Below are 25615 nucleotides of genomic sequence, written 5' to 3' on the forward strand. Positions count from 1 at the left end.
TGCTGCAGTCTTTATCGGAGGAGACTTTAATCTGGTCCATGATGCTCTCTTGGACTGATCAATCCAGAGGGCTGGCCAGACGGAAGAGTATACACCAGAGGTTCTCCAGTGGCTGACTGATGCAGGCCTCTTAGATGTCTGGAGGTTTTGAAACCCCACCACTAAGGATACACTTTCTTCTCTGCAGCATGTAAAACCTTAGAATAGACTATTTCCTGGTTATCAGCCCTCTCCTCTCGCTAGTCACTCACACTGAGATTGGTGTAGCTGCTATGTCGGATCATGCCCCATTTTCCATCAACCTGCATCTACCTATTCAATGCTCATGCCTCAACCCTAAATTACTAGCTTATGAACCCACAGTCTAAGAAATCGGCAACACAATACAGACCTACCTAGCCACAAATGCTAACTCTCAAACTTCCATCGCACTACTATGGGATACCCTTAAGGCAGTAGTTAGAGGGGTCTTTGTATGGGTAGCTGCAAAACTCAATCAGGATAGGCAGACCAAGTGCTCAGCATTGGAGGACCAAGTGAGGATCTTAGAAACCTCCCATAGACAAGCAGATTCACACAAGACAAGGCGAATATTGACACTGGCTAGGAAACAACTCAAAGCATTTGATATGGATGCAGCGGAACATGTGCTGCTCCGCACCTAGCAGAAATACTATGCAGGGGACAATATGGCTGGGAGGTTCCCCACCCACCGTCTTCATGTGCAAACACAACACCACCAGATCTCAGAGATCCGTGACTACTGGGACAACGTGTACCATGATGCAGGAATTGCAACAGAATTTGAATACTTCTATGTTAAGTGGTACACTGCCAAGCCACTTTCTCCCACTGAGGCCTCAGAGAACATTGCACAGGCTCCCTTAGCAAATGTACCCGAGAAGGACACTCATCTTCTAGATAGAGACATCACGATAGGTGGGGTCTAAAGGGCTATCGGGAGACTCCAAAATCACAAAGTAGCACTTTATGCAGATGATGCATTGAGGGCATTACCCAATCTTGCCAGTCGGTATCCCCACTACTGGCGGAGCTTGAATCATTCAGCAAAGCATCTGGGTTTAAGATAAACACACAGAAATCCCAAGCCCTAAATCTTTCTATCCCACGGAACAAGAAGTAACAACTTGAGACTCTTTCCGTTCCCCTGGGTGACCCAAGCAGTCTCGTACCTGGGCCTTCAACTATTCCCCACCTTAGATAAAGCTACCAATTGCAACTATATGACTCTACTGCATACAGTTTGCTCTACAGTCCAATCTTGGCATGGGGGCTCTATATCATGGCTTGGGCGAATAGCAGCCATCAAAATGTCCATCCTTCCTAAGATTTTTCATGCTATGCAAAAGTCCCCCTCAACACCCCCTCCCCCATAATGCAAAAATCTCCAGCAGCTCCTGGAAACATACATCGTCGGAGGGAAGATGCCCCACCATGGCCAGGAAGCGATCATACTTGCTGATGATGACGGGGGGTTAGGTATACCACACCTGGTACACTATTATCAGGCGGCCTAGTTATGCTACCTGGAAGAATTGCAGCGGCAAAGTACAGAGAAAGACTGGTGTTTTATTGATCAGGCTACTGCAGGTATACACATATGGAAAATCCCTTGACTCCTTAAAAAACATCACCCACCAGGAGTTTATACATCACCAGTGGTAAGGGTAACAGTGGGGACATGGGATAAAGTTTGCACTTCTAAATATCTTTCTACACCCGTGTCCCCATTTATACCGATCATCAGAAACCCGGCCTATTGCTGGCCCTACACGATTCCTCTTTCCTACACCTGCAGGAGGCCAACTGCAAACAAGCTGGGACGTGTTTGATGCCAAGAAACTAATGGACTTCCCACAGCTCCTGAAAAAATTACGGTCTTCCAGACATAGAATACTGCCCTTATACTGCTGTAAAACATTAGGTCACATATCCCATAGTGCGTCCACATGCAAGTAGCTCTCTTTCTCCCGCTCATATCCAGTGGGAATTGGAATGCGAGCGACAATTTTCTGAAAAGCAATGGTCAGACATTTTACAACAAGCCTGCACTTCGGCTTGTAGCACATACGGAAAAGAGACCCTCCTCAAATGTGTCCATTATTGGTACTACACACTCGCTTGCATAGCGAAGTGGAAACGTGGCAGTGACGACCGCTGCTGACACCAGTGTAACCACATAGGCACGCGATCTACCTGCTGTGGCATTGCCCCAAACTGCACTGTTACTGGGCAGATATCCTACCAGACATAGTTCATATGTCTATCAAAAACAAAGGGGTGTTTCTAATAGGAAATACCACTCAAAGATTCACACTATAGTTAAAAGCATACATATACACATGTGGTGCTCCTGAAAGAGGGAGATCCACCCAAGTCCCCTACAATACCAATCCAAAGATTGACCGTAATAATCAGAAATCCAAAGCACACGCCCAAAGTAATGCAAAGACAATGCAATTTTCTTCAAATCGTTTAAAAGTTTTCTGTTCTTGAGTTCATTCTTGAAGAATTCTCTTCTGATATTCCACAAATACAGCCACAGTTCCAGCCAACACGTGTTTTGTCATGCAAGAGTGATCCCTAAGAGTTCACCAGGGTGGGAAATAGCATAAACCATTGTAGTAAAATAAATATAAATAAAGGTATGAAAATTCTACTTTCACCGATTCAAACCAAACATAGTGCTAAAATTTTTTAAATTGAGTCTGAAAGTGGAAACCATCTTACATCATAAGAATTCACAACATTTTACCATCAGTGAACCAAACTATCACGTAAATTGTCTGAGAAGCCAGAAAATACAACATAAATAGAAAAGACAAAAAAGTCTGAAATGATGCATGCCACTTATACTATATGGCCCCATACAGGATAACTGGCATGCATCTGGTGAGAAAATCCCAAAGCATGCAAGTGCACCCTATAGTGTGAACAACATAGGCAACTACTTGCCTAAATCTAAAGTCTCCGCCGACAAATGAAAACGGACAATCGTAACCAGCAAGACTCCCGGCAAGCACTGGTCCCCTTCCCCCAACTTTTTGGGACGTGGGTTATTTCCCTCTACCCCCCTATCAGCCCCTACCCAGCACTTTTTAGGAAGTTGGTTATTTCCCTCCCTCCCCACTGTTGGTTCTTTTTGTATTGTTTCTTATTCCGCCCCGGCCATTATATGTAGGCAAGTGGATTTGTTATTCATAGAAATCAATAAAAATCGTTTTCATCCTAAAAATAGTTAACTGACGAAAAAGTGTATGTTTTACTTTTTGTGTCAGGGCAGTATTCTCTCTATACGGGACAAAGGACCCATTGAAATTAATATTTATTGCCTGCAGGTTAAACTGTGTGAGTTGGGGCAAATCAACATTATCTTTATTTCATAGTTGTAAGGCTGATCTAGACACACCCTCACATCTGTGCACAGATGTTCATGTCATTATGCACTGTAGTTTAATGACTTGTCGTTGGGTATTTTCCAGGTCAAAAGTCTGCAAGGGAGAACAGAGGACAGCTTGCGGACCTGTCATGTGGGAATGTCGGAACTATGTATCATGTTCTTATTTGTCGGAAGTATCTTGGGGCTAGACAGATGCTTTTGAAACTCTGTACGGCCTCGGAGGCAGTGAGCCTCCTCTTCAGGATGGAATAAACCAGGGGTGGCTCCTCCATAAGGGCAGAGGAGCGTCGTCCTCGCCAGCAGCGGCAGCTGCCAACCTTTTACCCAAAGGGTCACAGGGGTGACTGCGCATGTATGTTTGGCCGACCGTTTGCGGCCAAACACACATGTGCAAAAGGGTCCCTCCAGCCCAGCAACACAGTTACTGGGCTGGAGAGAGCCTGCACAGGCTGCCAGTCTGCCTGAGAGCGCCCTGGCTTGGAGCTCCCAGCCAATCCTGATGCTGCTTTGAGCAGCGTCAGGATTGGCCGCAGGGCAGGCTGGTAGCCTATGCCTGCAGTGATACAGAGGAGCAGAGGAGTGGCGCAGTGGTGGTAAGTGTTTTTAAAAAATATTTTTTCTAATGTAATGTCCCCAGCCCCCCAGCCCTCTGTGCGTGCTGTCCCACCCCTCTGCGACCTGCGAGCCGGGACTGGAATTAACTGAGGTACAATCCCAACTGGAAGATGTGACATGTACTAGACTGCTAGTGCATGAGGTCCCACAGCTTGTAGAAAACGGCTAAGGAGCATAAAATGTAGTCTTTGTATTCGTATGTTAGAAAGATAGTTCTACGAGTGGTTGTTGAGATCTGTGTGCAATCTGCAGCCCACGGGTTTGAATATCATAAATTTCACCTCAGCCTTTTATTCTTCTGAGGTTGGCAAAATGAGTACTTCTTTAGATTGTGTAATAATAATTGTATAGATCAAATGTTCCATGTAAAGTGCGTTGGAATAAAGCACATCATAAACAACAGAATATTTGATTTTTGGAGGCAAAACCCCATGAACGAAAGCCCTGGATTCTCCTTGTGGCAGTCTGTGTGCCTTTGGGATTAATCATTTATCCACTTCACCTTGGTTGAGGTTTTATAATTAGGGAAGAGACAGACCTCATGTTCAGGTGGCTCCCAGTGCTAAGTCTTGCCTTTGTATCTTCTTTATAGCCAGTCGTAAGCCGGGAACATATTAGCTGCTCTATGTATTATCTGTGACTAACTCTTGCTCACCCACACATGAAATCGCTGTTCGTGCACATCAGCTAACAGCTGGCCGAGAAGCAGCATCCTCCTGTTGCGTCGTATGTTAAATCTGAGAGGTGAAGCTACAAAGCCTTCTTGCCAAGGCCAATGAGAGGGAACTGTCCTGCTCAACATATCTGTGATTTCAGACTCCTTGCTGGAAAATGGGGATAAACAATTCTGATGGTCTGTAAGCAAGAATATGTCTACTTCTATGAGGACACACCAGAAGTGGAGCTTGAGACATGGCCATTGTAGGTGTTTTAAGAGGTAATCTGAGGTAGTCTGACCTGCATAGAAATCAGCAGTAGTCTTTCTGTGTCGGCGACACTGAGGGGTTGTTAGGTCTGCCAGTCAAATAATGAGTGTGACTGACAGCCAGCACACCACACCAATATGGCGAGTGAACATTAAAAATTGGTGCTCTCCCCAGGCACAAACCATTGACAATCAGAACAGAGAAGGTCTGGAAAGACCTCAGGGATGACAACGCAAGGGCACTGCATGGCTACCTCACTACAGGGTGCAATAAAACGTTGCAGGAAACATTTTGATCGCTCAATTTCCCCAAATGTACCAGATGCTGTCATGGGTGCATCAAATAAATGTTATGAGTCCATTGAAAAGAACTGTGTTTAGAAACTGTGCCTAGTGGCAGTGGTGGTGGAGGGCAATAGCAATTGGGTGGAAAGCAGTGACTGAGTAGTTTCTGCACTCCTGGCTCTTGATCAAATCCACATGTATTTTAAAGTACCAGTTTTGGCCAGTAAAAAGTATTGAAAAGTTTTCCTTATCTTTTGTTTTAATTATTTTCATTTGATTTGATTTGTTTGGTAATGGTTTGATTTTTTTACTTCATTTTGGTTTATTTGATCATAATTGCTTCTGTAGTATTTTTGTTATGCTAGTAATGTTTTCCCCAAGTTGTGCATTGTTTAGTTTTAATCTGCATAATTGAACTGGATTAGATTTGCTTAGTTACATTATTGTTAGTGATGTTTTTTTTTTTTTTTCTATTTTGTTTAGTGTTATTTTTCTCAATGTTGTGTTTAGTTGTATTTTGTTTGCAGCTATGTGTCTTGTTGGTGATGCTTTATTTAGTGATGTTTTATTGTTAGTAAAGCCAGCGATGTTTTGATTACAAAGTTAACAGATGTATATTCTATGTTTTGTGAACTTCGCAATGGGCAAAACTCAGAAACGTAAAAAAGCTCCAACATGCTAAGCTTGAGGGGCCCTTTGTGGCAGCAGGAAACATTCTCTCCACCAGCTTTCTATCAATCAATAAATCCAGATTTGTAGAGCATAGCGAATCACCCGTGAGGGAATCCAGGTGTTGGGTTCAGTCGAAAAAGCCAGGTCTTTAGTATCTTCCTGAATTCCGCTAGAGAGGGTGAAGACCATAGGTGGAGGGGAAGGCTGTTCCAAGATTTGGCAGCAAGGTGTAGGAGTGATCTTTGGTGGGTGGGAGGTGTCTGTGTGAGGATGAGGGAGGCATATCGGATGTCTCTGGAAGGTTGGTGGAAGTTCAGTCTGTGGTTGATATATGCTGGTCTTAGGTCGTGGAGGGCTTTGTAGGTGTGTACCAGCATCTTGAAATGGCATCTGCATTGAGACCCCCCAGCATAGTCTCAAAGTTCTCCTCCTCCATCACCTGTCAAAAGCTACTTTCCCTGTCCCCAGGGACTGCAGTCAGCCATACCCTAACAACTCAATTGAGTAGTCCTCAGCACTACCACCATAACTTCCCTTTCAATCCCCCTAGTCAGCACATCTTACCTAGTGACGGAGAGTTGGCTGCAGCCTGCCACAAATCCTGGCTTCAGACCACATACTATCTGCGAGCAGAAAATAAGCATATTGGAGGCATGCCAAGGGCTTGAACTACTCATGGAGAAAATAGACAAACTTGGGAACATCACCCATCTTCTGCAAAGGTGAAGTTTCTCCCCTTACTACATCTCTAGTTTGTGATTTTCAGTTTAGAGTTTTTAGTGGTATGCTTTGTTTATTTGTGGTAAGTTAGATTTTGTTCAGTTATATGTTTTGTTAAGTGTCACAGAAGATAGGAAGGAAGATGGAAAACAGTTAGGAAGGATTAAGTTAGCAAGAGGAAATGTGAAAGGTAGGGCAGAGGAAAGAAAAGGAGGACAAAAAAAGGTAAAAGAAAAAAAGGGAGCAAGGGAAAAATAACCCAATGAAGTAAGAAAGGAAAGAAGAAGGAAGTAATTAAAAATAGTATGGTAATGAGAATAGTGTGGAGGAATTGTAGAAAGGAAGAAGTTATATGAAATATGTTAGAGGGAGTGGAGAGATGAAGGAAAAGTTGGAAGAGCAAGAGAAAAAAACAAGGTGGAAAGAATGCAGAAAGGTGCAATATTGCAAGGAAGGACGAAAGAAAGTAATACAAGATGAGGGCTGACAGAAATAAGTACAGTGTGAGAAAGAGGGGTTAAGGAGAATGCAAGAAATGAGGAAAGGTGAAAGCAAAGAAAGGGTTAGGCAAAGAGTAAAGTTTGATATATGGGATGGAAGAAGGTAGCTGAAAGTCTCTAAAACACTGCAGAAAGGAGTGCCACCATGTTATGAAGTGTCTCCTTAATGCAACCTCTGTGTACATCTTATTGACAGTCTAACCCAAATTCAAATCTCAATTTGTTGCTTGTGGTTCTCTGGATTATACTGGATCGACCCCACAAGTCAAAGCAAGGAAGCAAAAATCACCAAATCTCTTATGGATACAGCTTTCTCCCCAAAGCTACTTCTACAGGCCTTCACTGTGTCAATGCTGTTCAAGCTGTTGCATATGTTGTGCTCTAATTCATGATGTTAGGTAAATCCTCTGGTCATCCCCACACCAACTATTCCTGAAATGCATACATAATACAGTTTAAACCTACAGTGAAGCAATGAGCATGGGGGAGCACTTGTTTCAAAGTCGGGACTGCCCAGGATTCTCACCACAAAATTACTTGTGCACTTGTTGACTCATTCTTGACATAGTTCACATCCTTTTTTTCTCTTTTTACAGGAATCATTAAAGTGGGCAGATGGAACCCCATGCCCCTCAGTTATGTGACGGACGCCCCCGATGCCACTGTTGCTGACATGCTGCAGGATGTCTACCATGTGGTTACTCTCAAAATCCAATTACAGAGGTAGGTGACCCCCCCAAAAAAATTGTCTTCTGGCCTGTTCTTAAGCTACTAGGAAACTGTCATTCATCCTGGAACATCGCTCATTATCCCCAAACTTTCTGCTGAGATGATGGGAGAATGGACAATAGAATTGAAGTTTACCTATTCTCTATAGGATAGATTCCAGACAATGGTACCTGATTATTTTATTATGTTTTATTCTTGTTTTATATTTTCTTTTATTATGATCATCGTGCAGGTAATGTTTGTATGTCTGCTATTGTTTCATCTAGCGGGATCTAATCTGGCATTGTGTGTTTATAAACTAATTTACTACTAATTGCAAGAGTTATGAACGCAAATGCCATGATAAAGGCAAGTCCATCGACAGTTTGTACAGAAACTTTCTGGATGGCAATGAGGGTAGAGGTTTTAGAGGCCCAATAACATGCCCGAGAGGGCCAAAGGGCTATCAGGTTACTACGGTACATTTTTTCCAAAACATCAGAAGGAAAGGGTGATACTGGACCCAGTACTGGTCTTCAATAAGATTTGTAGTAGAAACTACATTTAAAAAGTTCAGAAACTATACAGGTTGTGGGCAAATCTCAGAAAATTCTAGTTGATTGTCATGAAAAAGTACTGAAACATAATTTGTCAGATCTTGAACCAGGTGATGTAACTTTTAACCGTGACATTTGCACTTGACCAAATTGTGTGGCCTAAGCAAACTCACTTTTAAGTCTCTGGCATCTGCTCCCTTATCAACCATTATTCTATGTTCAGTGGTTCCAGGAAAACAGTACAGTGGCGAAGATGGAAACATTTGTGTAATGAACTCCGTCAAGATCGCCACTGCTAGTGGACTTAGAGTAAGTCTACACGAGGCCGTTAGTGGGTGTCCTAAGCAGATCTTTGAAGTTCTGTGGCATTGCTTTCACCAGACGAGGTTTAACATGTAGAGAAATCGAGGGGCTTCTCCCTATAATCAAACTCTGAAAGGCCTGTTGGACACGAACAGCATCAGTTACATTGTCATCCCACCATCTCTCCTTAGTTATGTTGTCATTGTTCTCTCTTTCCTCGGTCTTAGTTGCACTGTTTTCCCTACATATCCTTCAGTACCAAGGACCAGATGTACAGAGCTATTTAGTGGTCACTAAATCACAGGATTTGCGATTGCTAATTGGCTTGTACACGTGTACAAAACCCATCTGGCAATTCAGTAGCGTATCAATTCACTAAGTGGGTTTTGGAAATCCTAAAGAATCTCTATTTGGAAGGCGCCTGTTTAGGGTGTCTCTTCCTAACAGCGATGTCTTATGCTATGTAATAATGCTTTGTGATCAAATTACGGTCGCAGATTAGTATTACTTTACCACCTTACGCTTGAAAAATGAAAGCTAAAAGGTTCATGTTTTTAAAAATGTACTGGTAGCATTTAAAATATGTTTTTGTTTAAAAACATTTATAGACATGGTAGTCTTCTGATCCCAGCAGGCAACCATCCCTGTGATGACTGTCATGCCTAATGGGTCGCAAATTGCAACCTATCTCCTTAATATTGCTGAGGTAGGTTGATTTGCGACCTACTAAAAATCACTAATTTAAAAAGGAAACTTTCATACATTAACAATAGCAACTTCCAAATAGCAATTTGGAAATACATGCTATTTGGAAATAACTATTCCAAATGTTCATACCTTTGTCCCCAAGTTCAGAGTTCCCTTGCCCTGTTTCCCCTTCACTCTGGTCATACTGTTTTCTCTCTGTTCCCTCTCTTTCTCCGTCCAATCTCCTATATTGTCTCTGGCCCATCCCTGCATCTGACTGAGCCCGAAAGCTCCATGCATGTTCTCTTCAGTAATCATGCTCTATATGCTCCCTGTGTGCCCCTCTGCCTTAATAAATCTACCGCTATCTTGCACTTTCCCTTCCAGGCATATTGCCACTCTCCTCATTGTGCTTTTCACTGACTAGTCTAAGTGAGATGGGCCTCATTATGTGCTGTACAACTTGCATCAGACTGACTAGGGCTAATGGGAAGCCTCTAGGCACCTACAATGCACAACTCCTCAAAACGCTGAGAAGGAAGAATGATTTCCAGTAGATAGGAGGGCAGTGGATTCTGGAAAACAAGGACGGTGGGAAGTGGAGTTGGAAAAACAAGAAGGGTGGGCTAAAAGTGTAGGAGAAGAAGAGGAGGGGAATAAATGAAGGGATTTCACTAGAAGAAGGCCCAATGATCTGTTCTTGTTTTTGTGCAGTTGTTCAAAACTCGAGGATCTGCCTGCAGAACAGTGGAATCATGCCACTGTGCGCAACGCCTTACGAGAGCTGCTCAAAGAGATGAACCAGAGCACACTTGCCAAAGAATGCCCACTGTCACAGGTCAGTATGGTATCACTGGTGAAAGTAGACCTTTCAACTCATATGGTGCCATTGTGTCACACGATATTGACCATCTTCACGTACACCAGGCAACCAGGGAGTGCATGACGGGCTGATCTGACAGATCAATGCGTGGGCTGTGTTTTTTAAGTGCTTTGTGGGCCTGTTTTATAGGTAAATGGGCCTGTTATTACCACAAACAAATGCATGCAGTGCCCCATACCTTGCAAAATACCCATAGAGTTTACAAGTTTACATTTACAAGTCCAAAACTGGTCCAATTTGAAAATGTGGACTACTTTATTAGCTATCAGGCTTGCTAATGGGCCAATGTATTGTGGTGACCAGGCCTATTTTTTGTCCCAGTCTGACCCTGAACATATATTCATGTCACACTGTGAAAGGTAGGGTGAGCTGGACATCCCTGCAGAGAGTGGATTTCCAACTCATGTGGACCTCTGCATTTCTGATGTTCATCCCGGGTTTTGATATCTGCCCGGAAGATCACCTGTAGCCCCATAAGCTTCTGTAAGTGTTTTTGGGAGAGCTTAGGCAGATCTAGTTAAGCCGTCTCGGGCTCCAAGCCCTGCCCACTCCCTTTGCATCCACATACTGCATCGCTGGAAGGGCAGTGATGAGCTCACAGCCCACCCACTCCACAACCCCCAGAGCTCCCTCTCACACAGTTATAATATTTTAAAGGTTGGGAGGTATGTGCAAGTGTGAAAGCCCCATGCAAGTTTATTATCAAAGACTGAGAGCCACAGAAAGGGCAATAGAGAAAGGAGTGATCCTATAACAATCTAGCCTGTAACACCCTTTAAGCAGGGGTGGCTCCTCCGCAATGGCGAAGGGACGTCGCCCACCCTGGATAAGCCAGCATTTTTCATCTGCTGGCTCAGCCAGCTGATGCAGGGAATGGCGGGGCTGGGCCACGGGGAGGTGGGAGAGTGCACTAAGTACACAAGTGTGTTTGGCTGGCTGTTTCATGCAAGACAGCAGGAGATGGTGACGGGAGACGGGCAGTGCAAGGTAAATGTTTTTTTTTTTTAATGTTTCTCCTGTCGTTCGTTGTGCTGTGGCTGTGAAGTGGGAGAAAGAGCAACCCCCTGTTCTTGTTGTTCTGATGCGGAGTATTTCTGCGAGAAAGAGCTCGGCTGAGCGTAGGGTCCTGTGGGGTAAGTGGAAGCTGAGTCGCCTGTTCAGGTAGGCTGGTCCGGTGTCATGGAGAGTTTTGTGTGCGTGGGTGAGGCTCTTGAAGGTGATTCTTTTCTCTGTGGGAAGCCAGTGTAGTGTGCGCAGGTGTTGAGAGATGTGTCAATGTCGAGGCAGGTCGAGGACCAGCCTGGCGGCAGAGTTCTTTAAGTTCTGTAATTTGCTGATGAGTTTAATGTTGATCCCGGCCCACAGTGCGTTGCCGTAATTCAGTCTGCTTGTAATCAGGGTGTGTGTGACGGTCTTTCTATGTTTGAGGGGTATCCACTTGAAGGTCTTGCGTAGGAGGCGGAGAGTGCGGAAGCCGATGGATGTGACTGAGTTGATTTGGCGGTCCATGTTGAGTTTGGTTTCCAGAATGATCCCGAGGTTGTGAGCTTGGTTCGTGGGGGTGGGTGGGCTTCCGAGGGTCTGTGGCCACCAGGAGTCGTTCCACGCGTCGGGGAGAGGGCCTATGATGAGTACTTCTGTGTTGTTTGCATTGAGTTGAAGGCAGCAGTTTTTCATCCAGTTGGCGATTGCTCCTATGCCTTCCCTGAAGTTGTGTCCGGCTGTGTTGGGTTCTTTGGATAGGGAGAGGATGAGTTGGGTGTCGTCAGCAAAGGAGATGATGTTGATTCCGTAGCTTCTGACGATGGCGGCTAGCGGGGCTACATAAACGTTAAACAATGTGGGGCTGAGGGAGGATCCCTGGGAACTCCTCAGGTGGTAGAAGTGGGGTCCGAGAGGAAGGGGTAGAGTCTCACTCATTGAGTTCTGCCTGAGAGGAAAGATGGGATCCAGTTGAAGGCTTTATCTCTGATGCCAGCTTTGTGAAACCTGCGTATCAGGGTGGGGTGGGAGATTGTGTCGAAGGCCGCCGAGAGGTATAGTAGGATGAGTGCCGCCGTCTCTCCCTTGTGCAGCAGGGAGCGGATATCATCTGTTGCAGTCAGGAGGGCTGGTTCGGTGCAATGTTTTTTTCTGAATCTGGATTTGGAGGCGTTGAGGATGTTGTGGTCTTCGATAAAAGTGGCGAGTTGGGTGTTGATGGCTTTTTCAATGACTTTTGCTGGGAATGGGAGCAGGGAGATGGGCCTGAAGTTCTTGAGGTTGGTGTGGTCTGCCGAGGGTTTCTTAAAGAGGGGGTTGATCTCGGTGTGTTTCCAGTCGTCCGGGAAGGAGGCGTCACCTAGGGAGTGGTTGATGGTGAGGCGGAGCTTGGGGACGATGGTGTCAGCGCACTGCCTGTGCACTGTCAGTGACCTGGCCAAGGAGAACATGAAAGAGCTGAATTGGATCATAAATTCAAAGCTGTTCCGAGCAGGGGCCGCAATATGTTTGGCCCACATCCCCACAAATCCTTAAGATGTCTGTGATATTGTGGTACTAGTCAGCACCAGATTACAGACAATAAATGGCACCAATGAGGCAGCTCGGTGATGTGGCCCATCTGTAGGCATGACTATGTCAGTTAAAGTCTCTACAATAAGTTCAAAATTCACACATGATGTAAAGTACAAACATGTTATCAGGTTAACGTAAAGGGAGTAACTCTTCAGCTGTAGGTGGTCCTGTGAGTGGGACCTGTGCACCAGCCATTCTGAATTGCACCGCGTTCAGAGAAAGACACCTGCACTTGGTTTAGAATATGTTGGCCTGCTTGTGTTTAGCATTTTTTTAAACCTCAGATCTACCGTCTTCGCGCAGAAAAAAAAGAGGTCGGTATTGTGAACAGTAAAGTAAAGTAAATTTACAGGCTAGGTAATGTTTGAGGAAGACTGTTCCAGGGGGCTGCCTCCTAACAGCCTCGAGTTTGACTCTAATACAATTCCTCGCTCACAAATCCGTTTTAAAAATACCCTGCCATATGCGAAATGTCATTACAACCCTCAAGTGGTTAATATATTATTGACAGACGCAAATTGCAGCACCGTCTCCGAGGACGTAAAGCGCCGGGCGAAGTCGGCCTGTTTATTAATACGCTGGCAACGCAGCCTGTTCCAGCCCCGTTACCACCTGCACCCCACTACCTCTTTCCTTCCCCTAGGAGCCCCCCACCTCTCCCCACCACCCTGGTGACAAGTGGGGGCCCGAGTAGGGCGCGCAGTGGGGATTCTGATTGCTTCTAATGGGACCGTGCAATCAATCCGCCATTAGCTCTGAAATTGTTCTGTTTTCCTGGCAAGGTGTGTAAGGCGTGTGTATCCGCGCCATGCGATGCCCCGCAGCGTAAGGATTCAAAATATAAATATATCACCGAGGCACGTGGGAGAAATAATGGTGGCTCTCCGCTTTCCACCTTTGGCTTTTGACCAAAGCAAAGGTCTCTAATACATAAGATGTCAACATTACTAAAAGAAACAACCATTGACAAAGCCAATAGGTCTTTCAGCCATGCTGCACAGCATCCATGACGGTGTGCAGTGTGGCTAATGTTAAAAAAAGTTTTTTGACGCAGTAGCCATGTCTTTTTATAGGCATGTGTAACCACTCAAACACAGGTAGCTATGCAGTGACACACAGGCATTTTAAAAAACATTTTTAGTTACCAATCCGAGCTGGATCGGTCAACAAAAAATAAAATAAAATGTCCCAAAGTTTTTTGTTTAATGGACAGGCATGGGAGTGGAAGCAACATGTGGAAGGGTTGAACGAACAGTGAAGCAACATTATGAGTGGAGCGAACGCTGAAGCAATACGGAAGGGGATGTGAAAGCAACAGGGGAAGGGTGGGGGCAATTGCAGCACGGGGTTGGGGAAAAACACAGGGATGGGGAAACACAACCCCGGTGGCAGAGGTGGGAGCATCCAATGGGGAGGAACACACAAAAGAGTACAAGGGCGAAATGGGGAGCTGCAGTTGGTCAACAGAGAAAAACACGCAGTGCAGCGGGAAAAACATGCATGAGGAAGACATATACACTCTAATGGAGTGCTTCACACAAAAGTAAAAAGTGGTGCTTGTAAAGCAAGCAGAGGAAGCAGTGATGGCAGTCACCAAAAGAGATCGTAAAGTAGCAATGCTCCATGGGAGGGACAAACACAAGATTGATAAGCTGTGACACCAATACGAAGCAGGCAAACGAAAGTGACAAGGAAAACCAATCAATGGCAAGAAATGGGTGGTCTCCAAGCCCTTCTATGTCCTAGATAAGCCAAAAAATGCTTGGCAACAGACAGTGCATGTAATCTAAAATGGGGGTGGATAAGAGTGATATGGCGCTCCTGCCTCTATAGATTTAATAGCACTAATATTATAGTGCACGGTGCCAAATACTGGGGTTGCACCCTCCAATCTCCCCTAAAGAGGTAACCCAAAGTTACCTATAATAAGATACACAGTATTAGCACACATGCAATAGTATATAGAAATTCAATAGTAATAAGTACGTTCTCATACTGATTATTTGCATATAATTATCCACATCCCAAAAGAAACAACAAATTACAGTTTAACCAAATTAGCATACTCCAAAAAGGATTTCATCAAACCGTTATATACAATATAGTTCATGAAATTATTATCACTTAATCCAGTCCTAGAATAAGTATAATCCAATTTACAAATTCTTCATAAAAGAGTGTTCATTTCATTGTCCTGCTGTCACAGTTGCATTAATTAGATCCCAAAAGTTCATTGAATTCCAAAAATTGAATACAATCCAATTTAAGAGTTCTTCCATTCCATCGTCCCGCTGTCACAGTTGCATCATTTAAATCCCAAAAGTTCTTCAAATTTCAATTAAGGTATAATCCAATGCAATATGGTTCATGTGTGAGTATCCATCCTATCGTCACGCTGTCACTGCTGTCAACACGTGTTTCATCCTGGGAGTGCCCACGGATTTCTTCAGGACCTCCTTTAGCTAATTGTTCCACTACTGAAATTGATGATGTGTCCCTTGTCATCTGTCAATAGTCCACAATCCGCTATTTTATGTATTATTGATATTATCTTCGTCGCGCGAGTACGCCGCTCCCACGGCTTGCAGTATCAGTGCATGTACTTTCTAGTAGTCTCAACCTAGAAAGAACACTTTCCCTGATGTTGGTGAATATTGAGGACAGTTTAAGCACTGGACCCTGTATACTGCATGCTTCATGGGCCCATGAGATCTGAGTTTTTTTGTCCAATTGTAAAGTTCCATTTGTTTCCACCTGATGAAACTGAATGGTAATTTAAAATTCCCATCTTTATTGAAGACATACTAAATCGGGAAAAAAACTCTTAGAGAGAATTAATAGGTATATTACAAACTACACTAGCGGTGTGTGTGTTTAAACATTTTTATGCGCAGTATGAGTAGTATGTCAATATGGGAACATTTCAGCTATGCTTAATAATTGGAGCTTACTTGTATTTGCAAACTTCGCATGTGGCACGGGTCCCCAAGTGATTTCCCGCTCCCCGATGTCCCTGAGCATCGTATACAGGAGTAACTAAGACATCTGAGAGGCTACATTCTCCCACATACCAATGGTAGGAGCCAGGAAGGGCAGTTAGGATTGTGTAAAGGAGGTCAGTATGGGATCAGGATGGTTGAAGGACGGAAGGGTGTACTTCTGATGGGCAGTCGGCTTTTCAAGCAGTATCTCCACAGTGCTTGTGATGGTTCTTCAGTTTTGGGCTGTTTTTAGGGCAGCCAGGCTGGATATTTTGAGTGCTGCCAGTGGGTGAGGTAAAAATTGTAAAGCTTATAGCACGGAATGCAATGGAAGGAACAAAGCCATTTTGATAAAAGAAATTTGTGAATAGCTGAGCATTTTGTGCAGCTACCTGCATTTAAAAAAACACAATCTTGAGTAACGTGCTGTGAGGCTTCCTAACTTCACACAACCCTATGCAAAAAAATCATATGGATCTATCCCAAAAAAAAAAAAAAACCAACAATGAAAAATCCTCCAAAAAAAAGTAGCGAATGGTGCATTTCAAGGATCTCATTTAAGGTATTGTGAGCTGGCAGGCAAACACTGAGCGATGGTGGCTAGTCCACCATATTTTCAGTTTTACCCGTGAGCGATATGATTTTTCACACTATCAGTTCCTATACCTATGGTTAGAGCTGCTTCTGCAAAAGAAAATTGGCAGTTAGCCAACCATGAAATCATAGTATTGTGGGCCTGAGACCATTTTCTTTATTTTCTGAAGACAAAAGCCCAGAAAGGGTGTTTTTCTCTTGGAAAATTAAACCAGTATTATCCTTGATCCACTGGAGTTTTTCCCCAGCACTTGGGGCAGATCTGAGAATTTTTCTAACACGGGCTGACAGGTTACAGTGGTCCCGGGCAGGTACAAAGTCTGCATATATGGTGTCAGAAGGCTCACTCTAAATCTGACCAACCACTGATGCCATCTTCACTGGTAAATATCTTGCATGATGCTTTTCCCAAGGCAGAGTTGGTTGGAGCTGTTCCATTTGGAAAACTGGTATCGCCAACCTCTAACTGAAGTGCTAGTGGGGCTGAAGCCACTCACTTCCAAATGGCTCCTTGTTTTCTTCTGTTACCAGACATGTTCCTCGTGTATATGCACCTTCTTACCTAGGTGATTATTCAAGCATTTACAGAAAATACCCAGATCTACTTCCAATGGGAGTACAAACAGCTAACTTAAATGAACATCTGTACAATATGTTGACCATGAACACTAAGGGTTAAAGAAGAATATTGTTTTTCTTATCAGAGCAAAACAGAGGTGCAGATCCTGGTAGATGACAAACGTTCTAGTCATGCAGTCTGATAATCTGGGAGTAGCCCAGGCACAAATAAATCAAGGCTTTTGGGTGCAATCTTCAATTCAGTTTGGACCTGGAGATCCCCCTGCCTGTGTCCACCTCCGCAGGGGGATGAGAGCGGGAGACCCAGCCCCCGCAACCACAAGGGGGCTCCTGAGACACCGCCACATGCTCACTAGACTGGGTAATTTAAGGCACCACCATGTGCATGCAGAATTCCCCCCATCGGTTCCTCTCGCCTCCTACACCACCAGTCGATGGGGGCTGAGGCAGTAATAGTATCAGCGATTCCCTGATTCCCCATTTATAAAAAGAGGGATCTAAGAGAGGGATCACTTGCTCGGCCCCGGCTGATTGTAGAAACTTGGGATCACTGACAACAACCAACGGGGCACCTGGCCAGGACTAGAACACAAGGGGAGTCCACAGTGCACACTTTATTGAATACAATGCTCTCTGCTTCATGCTTTTGATGAGAAGAGTCCATAGCAGTGATACTCGAATTACGGCCTAGGGGCCGCATGGGGCCCTTCTGACCTTTACATGCAGCCCCCTGGTCAACAGCAGCACTGGGCTGCTGTTTACTCAACTCAACATTAACATCAAGGAGATGTAAATCAAACAGCAAAGCATTTGTTTAAAAGGTAATTGAAGTTAAGGAAAGGAAGAAAGGAGCTTGTGCTGAACTGTTTAGCTTTAGGAACACTTTCATTTTAAAGTCATCTCACAGCAAAAGTGTAAAAATATGATAAGGTCTCTTCAAAATTCAAAGTTATTCATTGACATGTCAGTTATTTCATTGACATGCAGAGCTGTTTCTCCTTAGTACATCAGAAAATATTAGTGCGTTGAGAAGTATATTTTTAAAGTGAAAGTTTTGAAACATGAATTAAGAAACATTCGTTGACCCCCCAACCTGACAACAATTCCAGTAGTGAATGACAAGCAAGTCAGTAGTTAAGTGCACCCTTTGGGTGGACTGGTTTCCTATTATACAGAAAAACATGATTTTTTATTAAATTAAACACAGGAGAAGATTTTGTACAGTGCAGATCCTACAGTCATGTATTTTGATGTCTTATATGTGATAATGAAGAAAAGGAGGGAAAGTGAAATGAAAAAACTGCCTAGGATCACTATTAGGATAAATGGGGACACTGGGATTATTAATCCAGGTTTTCTGGTTTCACATTGTGCAGTTCAGCCAATAGGTGTATATGCTTTGTTTCCTCTGTGACCGCCGACCTGGCGGGTATTAATGCGGCCCTTGGTCATATCACTGACCACACTTTTTGGCCCCTGGGAAAATGTTTGCGAGTACCATTGGTCTCTAGAAAGTTGAAAGCCACATTGGAAAACCAAAACTGAACTTCATTCAAAGAACAAGGCTCACCTGTCACACTGCCTTCTCTATTTTGAACTTCTGTCTACCAGCAGCCCCCCATACCAAACACATCTCCAACTCTGCATTGCAACCCAGCAATTGAATTATCATCTACAGCTTTCCTGCTTACAGCAGTACTTGCACTGAAGAGTTTGATGATGTCATCACCAGTATCTCAATCAATCATACCGATAACATTCATCTCATGGACTTGAAGCTAAGCTGCCCCCCTTACCGCAAAAAGCAAAACCTGCCTCATAGGTTGTTATTGACAAACCAGCAATATACACAAGATTAACTGAACCAAAATAATCATAACAAATAATTTAGATGTAATGGAGTAACTTACTATGAGTCTGCAATATGTGATGTACAGTATTTTCTTTTGATGGTTATGATTTATTTGTTCAGAAAGTTGCTATTTTCATGTTATGTGCGCTGACAGGATTTTTGTCTCCTCAAATAACCTTTGACTTTTTTCACCAATCTGCACCAAAGTTTACATTCTGTAAGGTTCACTTATGATGTTTGTCTAAAATTAAGGCTGGAAGTTATTAATAGGGCAAACTGTGATTTCACATGGAGCGAGGAACCAACCTTAACTACAGAAATGTGTCTGCAACTCTTTAATAAATAAATATTAAATGCATATAAATCTGCTGATGTTGGGTAAATCCAAAAAGATGTTTGTACAGATGGCTGATACCCAAAGGAGCAAGCGTATCATAAAGCTGAGTAGCATATGATGATGTCAAAGGTTTATTCGCACAAGGAATGTTTTGCACAAATAATGTTGAGCATTGAAGACAATTTCCTATTTTAAAGATTATGGATTGGCACAGCCTAAGCTTGTATTGCTCAACATAGAATTGTGAAAGACCCAACATTCGTAGGCAGGTGATTTAATCCAGTGTGGGGCTAGATTCATTCTGATATTCTTTCCTTCCCTATAGCTAATTAGTCACTAAGCATGACAGTGCATTTACCTAATGACTGCTTCAAACTATTCTTCAGAGCCTCATCTTTCCGTGTGTGTAACTAGTAACCAATTCATGAAAGTGAAGCAAAATCTGAAGATTCTCATTTTTCGCTGAACACTGCAGGAGCAATTTAAAATAATCTCTGAGTTTAACCCTATATCTATTGTTTAACCAGCAGTCTGCTGTAGTTTATTGTAATTGCAGCCAGGCCCGTTGGAATCTCTATTATTCCGGTGAAGATACTGGAATGTTGTGATAAAATTCTGCCTGAGGTAAATATCATATTTTAGGTATATTTCAGAAAAATATCATTTATATTGAGTTAATGATAGAAACTGTACACCCAACGGGACAATATGTTTGTAAACAATATTTAGGCCACAATATTTCTGTCCATGATAATCTGACATATAACCATATTACTGTCAACAACCTGTAAAATGCCCACCGTTCACTGTTTCCATAAAATCCCATAGTCCTACCTACATAATAAATACATTTATCTTATTTTTACTACAAAATATACAATATTATAGCCCAGTATGTCACATACTTTTCAATAAACATATGCTGGTTTGAAAAAAATATATTGTTTTCATGATAATCCCGCCAAATAAAATGTATGATTTGTATGTGTAAAATTCCAATATATAGTGGACATGGTCCTATATGGTCCTATATACAGGGTTCTGATTGAATTTACAAACTCATGTTTGATGCTTTTATTGTGCAAACGTCAGCAGTGTAAATCACATATTTCACCTGGAACCATGAAATATGGTGAATAATTCCTCAACATACAGACAGTCTCCTTACCACTAGGCGGTACTTTACCATTGTTAGGGCTACAAAGAGTATGCAACACAGTGGACCTAATTATGTGGCATATTTAAATATGTGGCAAAACTGCACATTAAGAAGTACATTTTCTGACAGTGTTATATTTATCCACTTGAGCTAAAAATAACATTTTGGTGAGCCCTGCATAATATGTGGCAAAATATGTGCCAAAGTTGCTAAATCCATGATTGAGCAGTAAATGTTGCAGGCACAAAATCTCATAAATGTATTTATCCTTTAACATTGTCCTCAGTTTAATGAAAGGTAACCAACACTTACACATCCTAATTCCAATCAGTGGAATGTTTGAAGAAAAGTACATTTTCATGGTAACTACCCCAAAATAAACATGCAACATAAAAATGGGTAATGTACAATATGGTCCTATATTGGCTTCATGGATGCCACTAGAATCTCACAATACCAATAGTTTACCCCATGTTACACAATGCGTACATCAGTGCTGGTTGATGGGGAAGTGTCTGGGCTCTTGTGAGTTTTTTGGAACGGTGAACATTTGCAAAAAAGGCCTATCATCCTGATCTTGGAGTCAGGAGTCATGTGGCAGTACTAGATTACCACAAGACAGTCCTGCTGAAAAAAGCATAAGAGGCCCCTTTATCAGAGCCCCTGAGTGTTACATAGATGAAAGAGAGACTCTTTGCATACTTTCACTGACCCAGGTGGATGTATTTTTGGAACTCCAAAACTTCCAGTTGTCTGGTAACTGTGGAGGTGAATCAACAGCTTCTCTGGCACCACTGCCAATTGTTAGTGTTTAATTTAAGAAAGTGGGGATTGACATTTCTGGTCTCTTTGATACTCCTACCACGCCAGAAAACACATATTTCTTCTGGTGAACGACACTACCTGTTACTCGCAGGTGGTACATCTCAAGAGCTTGTGTGTTCACCCACAGCCTGCAAGGGATTTTCCCAGGTCCAGTTTCCATAAAGAAAGTTGGAAGTAATTCCTTGTCCACATACCTGAAGGTAATATGTGACAATGCTGTGTTGCTTACATTTCTCCATGTCAGATCACTCTCAGACCACAGTTTTAGCACTTTAACAAAATTTATCAACCTTTTAACAAAACTTTTAGAAAGCTTTAAATAGAAAGATGGGCACTTCAAAAGCTCCAATGGGACATCCTTCTATATTGGTTGAATGTTGGCTGCAGGGAAGTGTGACAGAAAGGACTGTGGTTCATCCTCTTTGAATTGCACTTCGTACGCCTTGTTAGATGATGATGTTAGCCGATTGATGCATAAAGTTAGGGATACCCTAGAGGTTGGTCCAGATATATTTAAAAAATTGATGCCAGTGAAGTTCCACACTTGAGTTAGTACCAGGAGAGTCAAGGGTTTCTAGCCATGAAATTTCTAAAGTGGCATGCATAAAGGACAAATAGACAGAACCTTATGTTGCTCTACAAAATCAGCAGCGCTGATTATCTAACTGAGACAGAGTCAACTGGAAAGCTACACTGAGTCTTTCCCATGAAAATAAACTGAAGCTTTACGACCAGTGGCTAGAGTTAGCTGAACACCTTACATCCATAGACAAGTTTGGGGAAAATAGCAAGCTTGTTCCTGAAAAACGAAAAAGGATGTCCGTGTGGATGAAATCCATCTTTCCGCCATACTAAAATCTCAGCAAGAAAAGCAATAGAAGTTAATTTCTAGGCTTTTCTTTGAACAGGTGGACTATCAACCGGCAGAGGTGGTGCAGGTATCATTATGCCATGCCAACCCAGCCATTGCCTGCCTGCTAATTCAGACTTTTGCCACTGACATGGTTGATTCGTGTTTTCACTAAAAATGATTCCATTGATCAGGAAGGAACATTTTAATCAAACCCCTGCAAAGCTGGCCAGCCCACAATGCCTTTGTAGCATGGCAGATCAGCCAGCATTTTTTTTTGTTTTTCATAGGCAAAAAGGCAAAACTGCAAAATGAGGGTTGGTTTGGAAAAATGTGAGGGCAACATCCATGATCCATGGTATTTTTATTCCACCTAATGGGAGACATTGATAGCTTTTCCTAACGAGAACCACCAATGTTGGGCATGACAGTGTTGGACTGGAAAACTAGACAGAAATCTCACCCAAAATAAGGTGAACCTTCTAATGCAATGTTCACCATTGAAAGCCCTGTGGAGGCACGTTATGAGAGTTCTCCCACGGGTAAAGATAATGATAGCTTACCACAGGAGAATAGCCATTCAAGCCTCTTAGTGAGGCAGGGAATGAGAGCTGTTGGTGAACTGCCCATTCTCCAAATTTTAGCAGATGCTCCATTACTCTCAACTTCAAAATGAGGCCCCAAGTGTCTTATGTAGAATGTGTCCCTTCACTAAATGGTGCTACAGGCCACAGTGGACCATCGATTGCATCCTTCATATGTGAAGCCTCAGTGATTGGGTTCAGTATTCATTAACTCATCTTAATGTGAGTAAGCCAGGCTACACTGCTTTTCCATGATGAGAAGATTCTGTAACACTGGAACAAAGCCCTGTTGAGGTAGGAGTGTGGGGTGGTCGGTCAACAATTGCACAAGAGAAAGCTGCAGAGCTGATAAGCCTATGTACTTCTGTCTCAAGACGTATAGGAAGCTGCATTGAAAAGATAGTCACCCTAGACCATTACATGAAGATGCACCAAATCAATTAGGAAGTTGCTTGACATGGACACATTACTTGTTTTATCTTCTAAGTGGGGCAAAGGGGAACTTTTGAGACAGATTGGCATCACAAAACCTCCATCTCTCAACTGGTCCTTGATTGGTCTGGAGGACCAACCCCATTGACAGGAATAGGACATTAGTCACTATGCATAAGACATAGCTTATATTTTTCTAAATCCATTGATACATTTGTGATTAAACACTGGGAAAAGATGTCCCCTGTCACCAAATCCTATGCCACATTGTAAAGAAGTAATATCCTTGAAACTTCAGATGCCTTCCTAGATTGTCTATGTTCATGTGATAAGTATATTTGGTTCTTGTCACCTTTGTTGTCTGGAAAAGACTTCTAACATCTACACCTTCTATCCTGTCTCACAGAGTATGATCTCATCCATTGTAAATAGCACGTATTACGCCAATGTGTCAGCGACAAAATGCCAGGAGTTTGGACGATGGTATAAAAAGTACAAGAAAATGAAAGGTAAACAGATCTTAGTTTGCTTTCAATTCTTTGGTAACAATGATAAACGTAAGCACTATATCTGCACATAGTTATACAGATTATCTAGAAGGGATTGGGTGTAAAAATAGAAGCAGACTATCATTTCTATTAAAAAATAGAAACCGCAGTGGCAGTGCAGGGATATGCATGAAGCCTAGTTTTCCCTTTCCTGTTTGCCAAACTCTGGAATGAAGTGAGGTTGCACCAAAGGGAGCTCCTAAAGGAGCATGGAAGCACAGTACACACAACATGGTAATATGGCTACCCTGTAGTGCTAAGAGAAACTTCTCTAACTGGGAATGACCACTCTAGCCTCATCTCATGATTCTATGGTGCTTGCAGAAGAAGGAGGGTATCGCATAAGGAGAGAGGGAGTGTGCCTAGCAAGCATGAAATCTCACATCCTTTTAGTCTTTCCGTCTGCCACTGTATCATTTATTTCTTTGGGTGATGCGGCATTTGTATAATGGGCTTGGGTTTTATCTTTACAAAGAAATGGGAGATGTAGTCGGGTGGCCAATGGACAACCAAAAGGGTGTAAAGAAGGAAATAGCATGCACTGTAGTTTGAAGTTGGTTTCTGACCCATAGCTAACAGTGTTGGGCTCCATTGCTCCCCCCTGACCATCATTCTCAGTCCCACTCCTAAACTGCCTCTTCCCCCCAAATCGCACAGGATTCTGGGTCACTTTCGCATCGGAGGAGGGGGAGTGGCCTCGCTCTGGAACCCAGAATGACGATCGGGAGTGGGTGGGAGCACGACGGAGCCCCAAACAGGAGTCAACAGGTATGTTTATGTTGAATTTATATTGACAAGAGAATATGCTACCACAAATATAAGAGACCGCGCGGTTCTGAAGTGCTGACTTCATGCTGGGACCTATTAGTCAAAATTGTGTGTGTGTATTTTTTTATATATTTATTTCTATGGGAGTGTAAAATATGATGCATGAAACCAGCATGGGGGATATTTGGACATCAAACGAAAAGATCTTTAGGAAGAAAGAAGCAAGCTGTTCTAGAGTTCCTACTAATAGAGTTTAATACTCAGAACGTAGGTATAAAGTGTTCAAGAGTATCTGTTTCTAAAAGTTGCCATCAGTGCAGAAGGTTTGAGCAGAAGTATATAGAAGTACTTATTAATGAGCAGAATAATGGCCTAATTTATGGCAAACAGAATAATAATAATGGTAATTCGTTGTGGACAGTAGTAAACAGTTTGATCACGATAGGAGAGCGGTTAAGTTATTCTTTTTCAACCATCTCATAGCGGAATTTTACAAACAGAGCTATAAAAGTCATTCATGTTGAGCAAAAATTTGAAAGTCGTAATTTCACCATGTGCAGATTTATGAAGTATTTTGATAATAAGAGGGATTGTGGAGTTAATGTGTGACGAGCAGACTACTTGAGATAACTCAAGATGGGAATAATTAGGAAGAGTTATTTCTGGCCAGGAATATTGTGAATGTCGATCCTAATATATACAGAATTAGGAAAATATTTCAAAACTAGTAAAGTTTTGGCTGTTCCATTTTGTGAACAGTATTAAAAAATTAAATAATAATAACAAAACATTTGGGAGGAAACCGCAAAGAACAGAGTTTTGCGGCAATTATAAATACATATAATGATAGATGTAATTTGTGATGTGCAGAGTGTGGAAAGAAATTCGCAAACAGACCCTTGTGGAAAATCATGTTTATAATGCTGCAGAAAACTGCTGTGTAAATATTACATTAAGAAATATCCATGATGTCCCTCCAAGAGAATATAAAATGTCTTACTTTAACCAATGCACTTTGTAAAATGGCAGTTGCAATGCCGCCATTGTAGTGAGGGCAATTTTGCGGTGTACCACAAAGACTCCTGTTTGTCAAATTAATGTTTACGCTTCATTTTGGCTCTTTTCAATTGAATATATTAAGGGTCGAATCCCTAAACTATGATCTTTAATGTACATTAGGGTCCCTGACCTCACCGTACTATGTAAAGGTGCAGCACCCGGATGGCTGCTTCACCCCAAAACCTAAATTCTAGAACACAGATACTAAGGGGCAG

At 42.7% G+C, this 25615-nt stretch overlaps 1 protein-coding gene across 2 annotated transcripts in view; it reads left to right on the top strand.

Annotated features, from left to right (window-relative positions):
• Window positions 1–25615, top strand: part of SATB2 (SATB homeobox 2) — a 329978-nt gene that overhangs the window by 139103 nt on the left and 165260 nt on the right. For both annotated transcript variants that reach the window (XM_069225756.1, XM_069225755.1), the window contains exons 4-7: window positions 7735–7861; window positions 10108–10231; window positions 23432–23534; window positions 24231–24341. In XM_069225756.1, the coding sequence (XP_069081857.1) occupies window positions 7735–7861; window positions 10108–10231; window positions 23432–23534; window positions 24231–24341 (465 nt within the window). The remainder of the gene's footprint in view (window positions 1–7734; window positions 7862–10107; window positions 10232–23431; window positions 23535–24230; window positions 24342–25615) is intronic.

This window comes from Pleurodeles waltl, chromosome 3_1, assembly GCF_031143425.1.
Source record: "Pleurodeles waltl isolate 20211129_DDA chromosome 3_1, aPleWal1.hap1.20221129, whole genome shotgun sequence".
In the NCBI taxonomy this organism is placed as follows: domain Eukaryota; kingdom Metazoa; phylum Chordata; class Amphibia; order Caudata; family Salamandridae; genus Pleurodeles; species Pleurodeles waltl.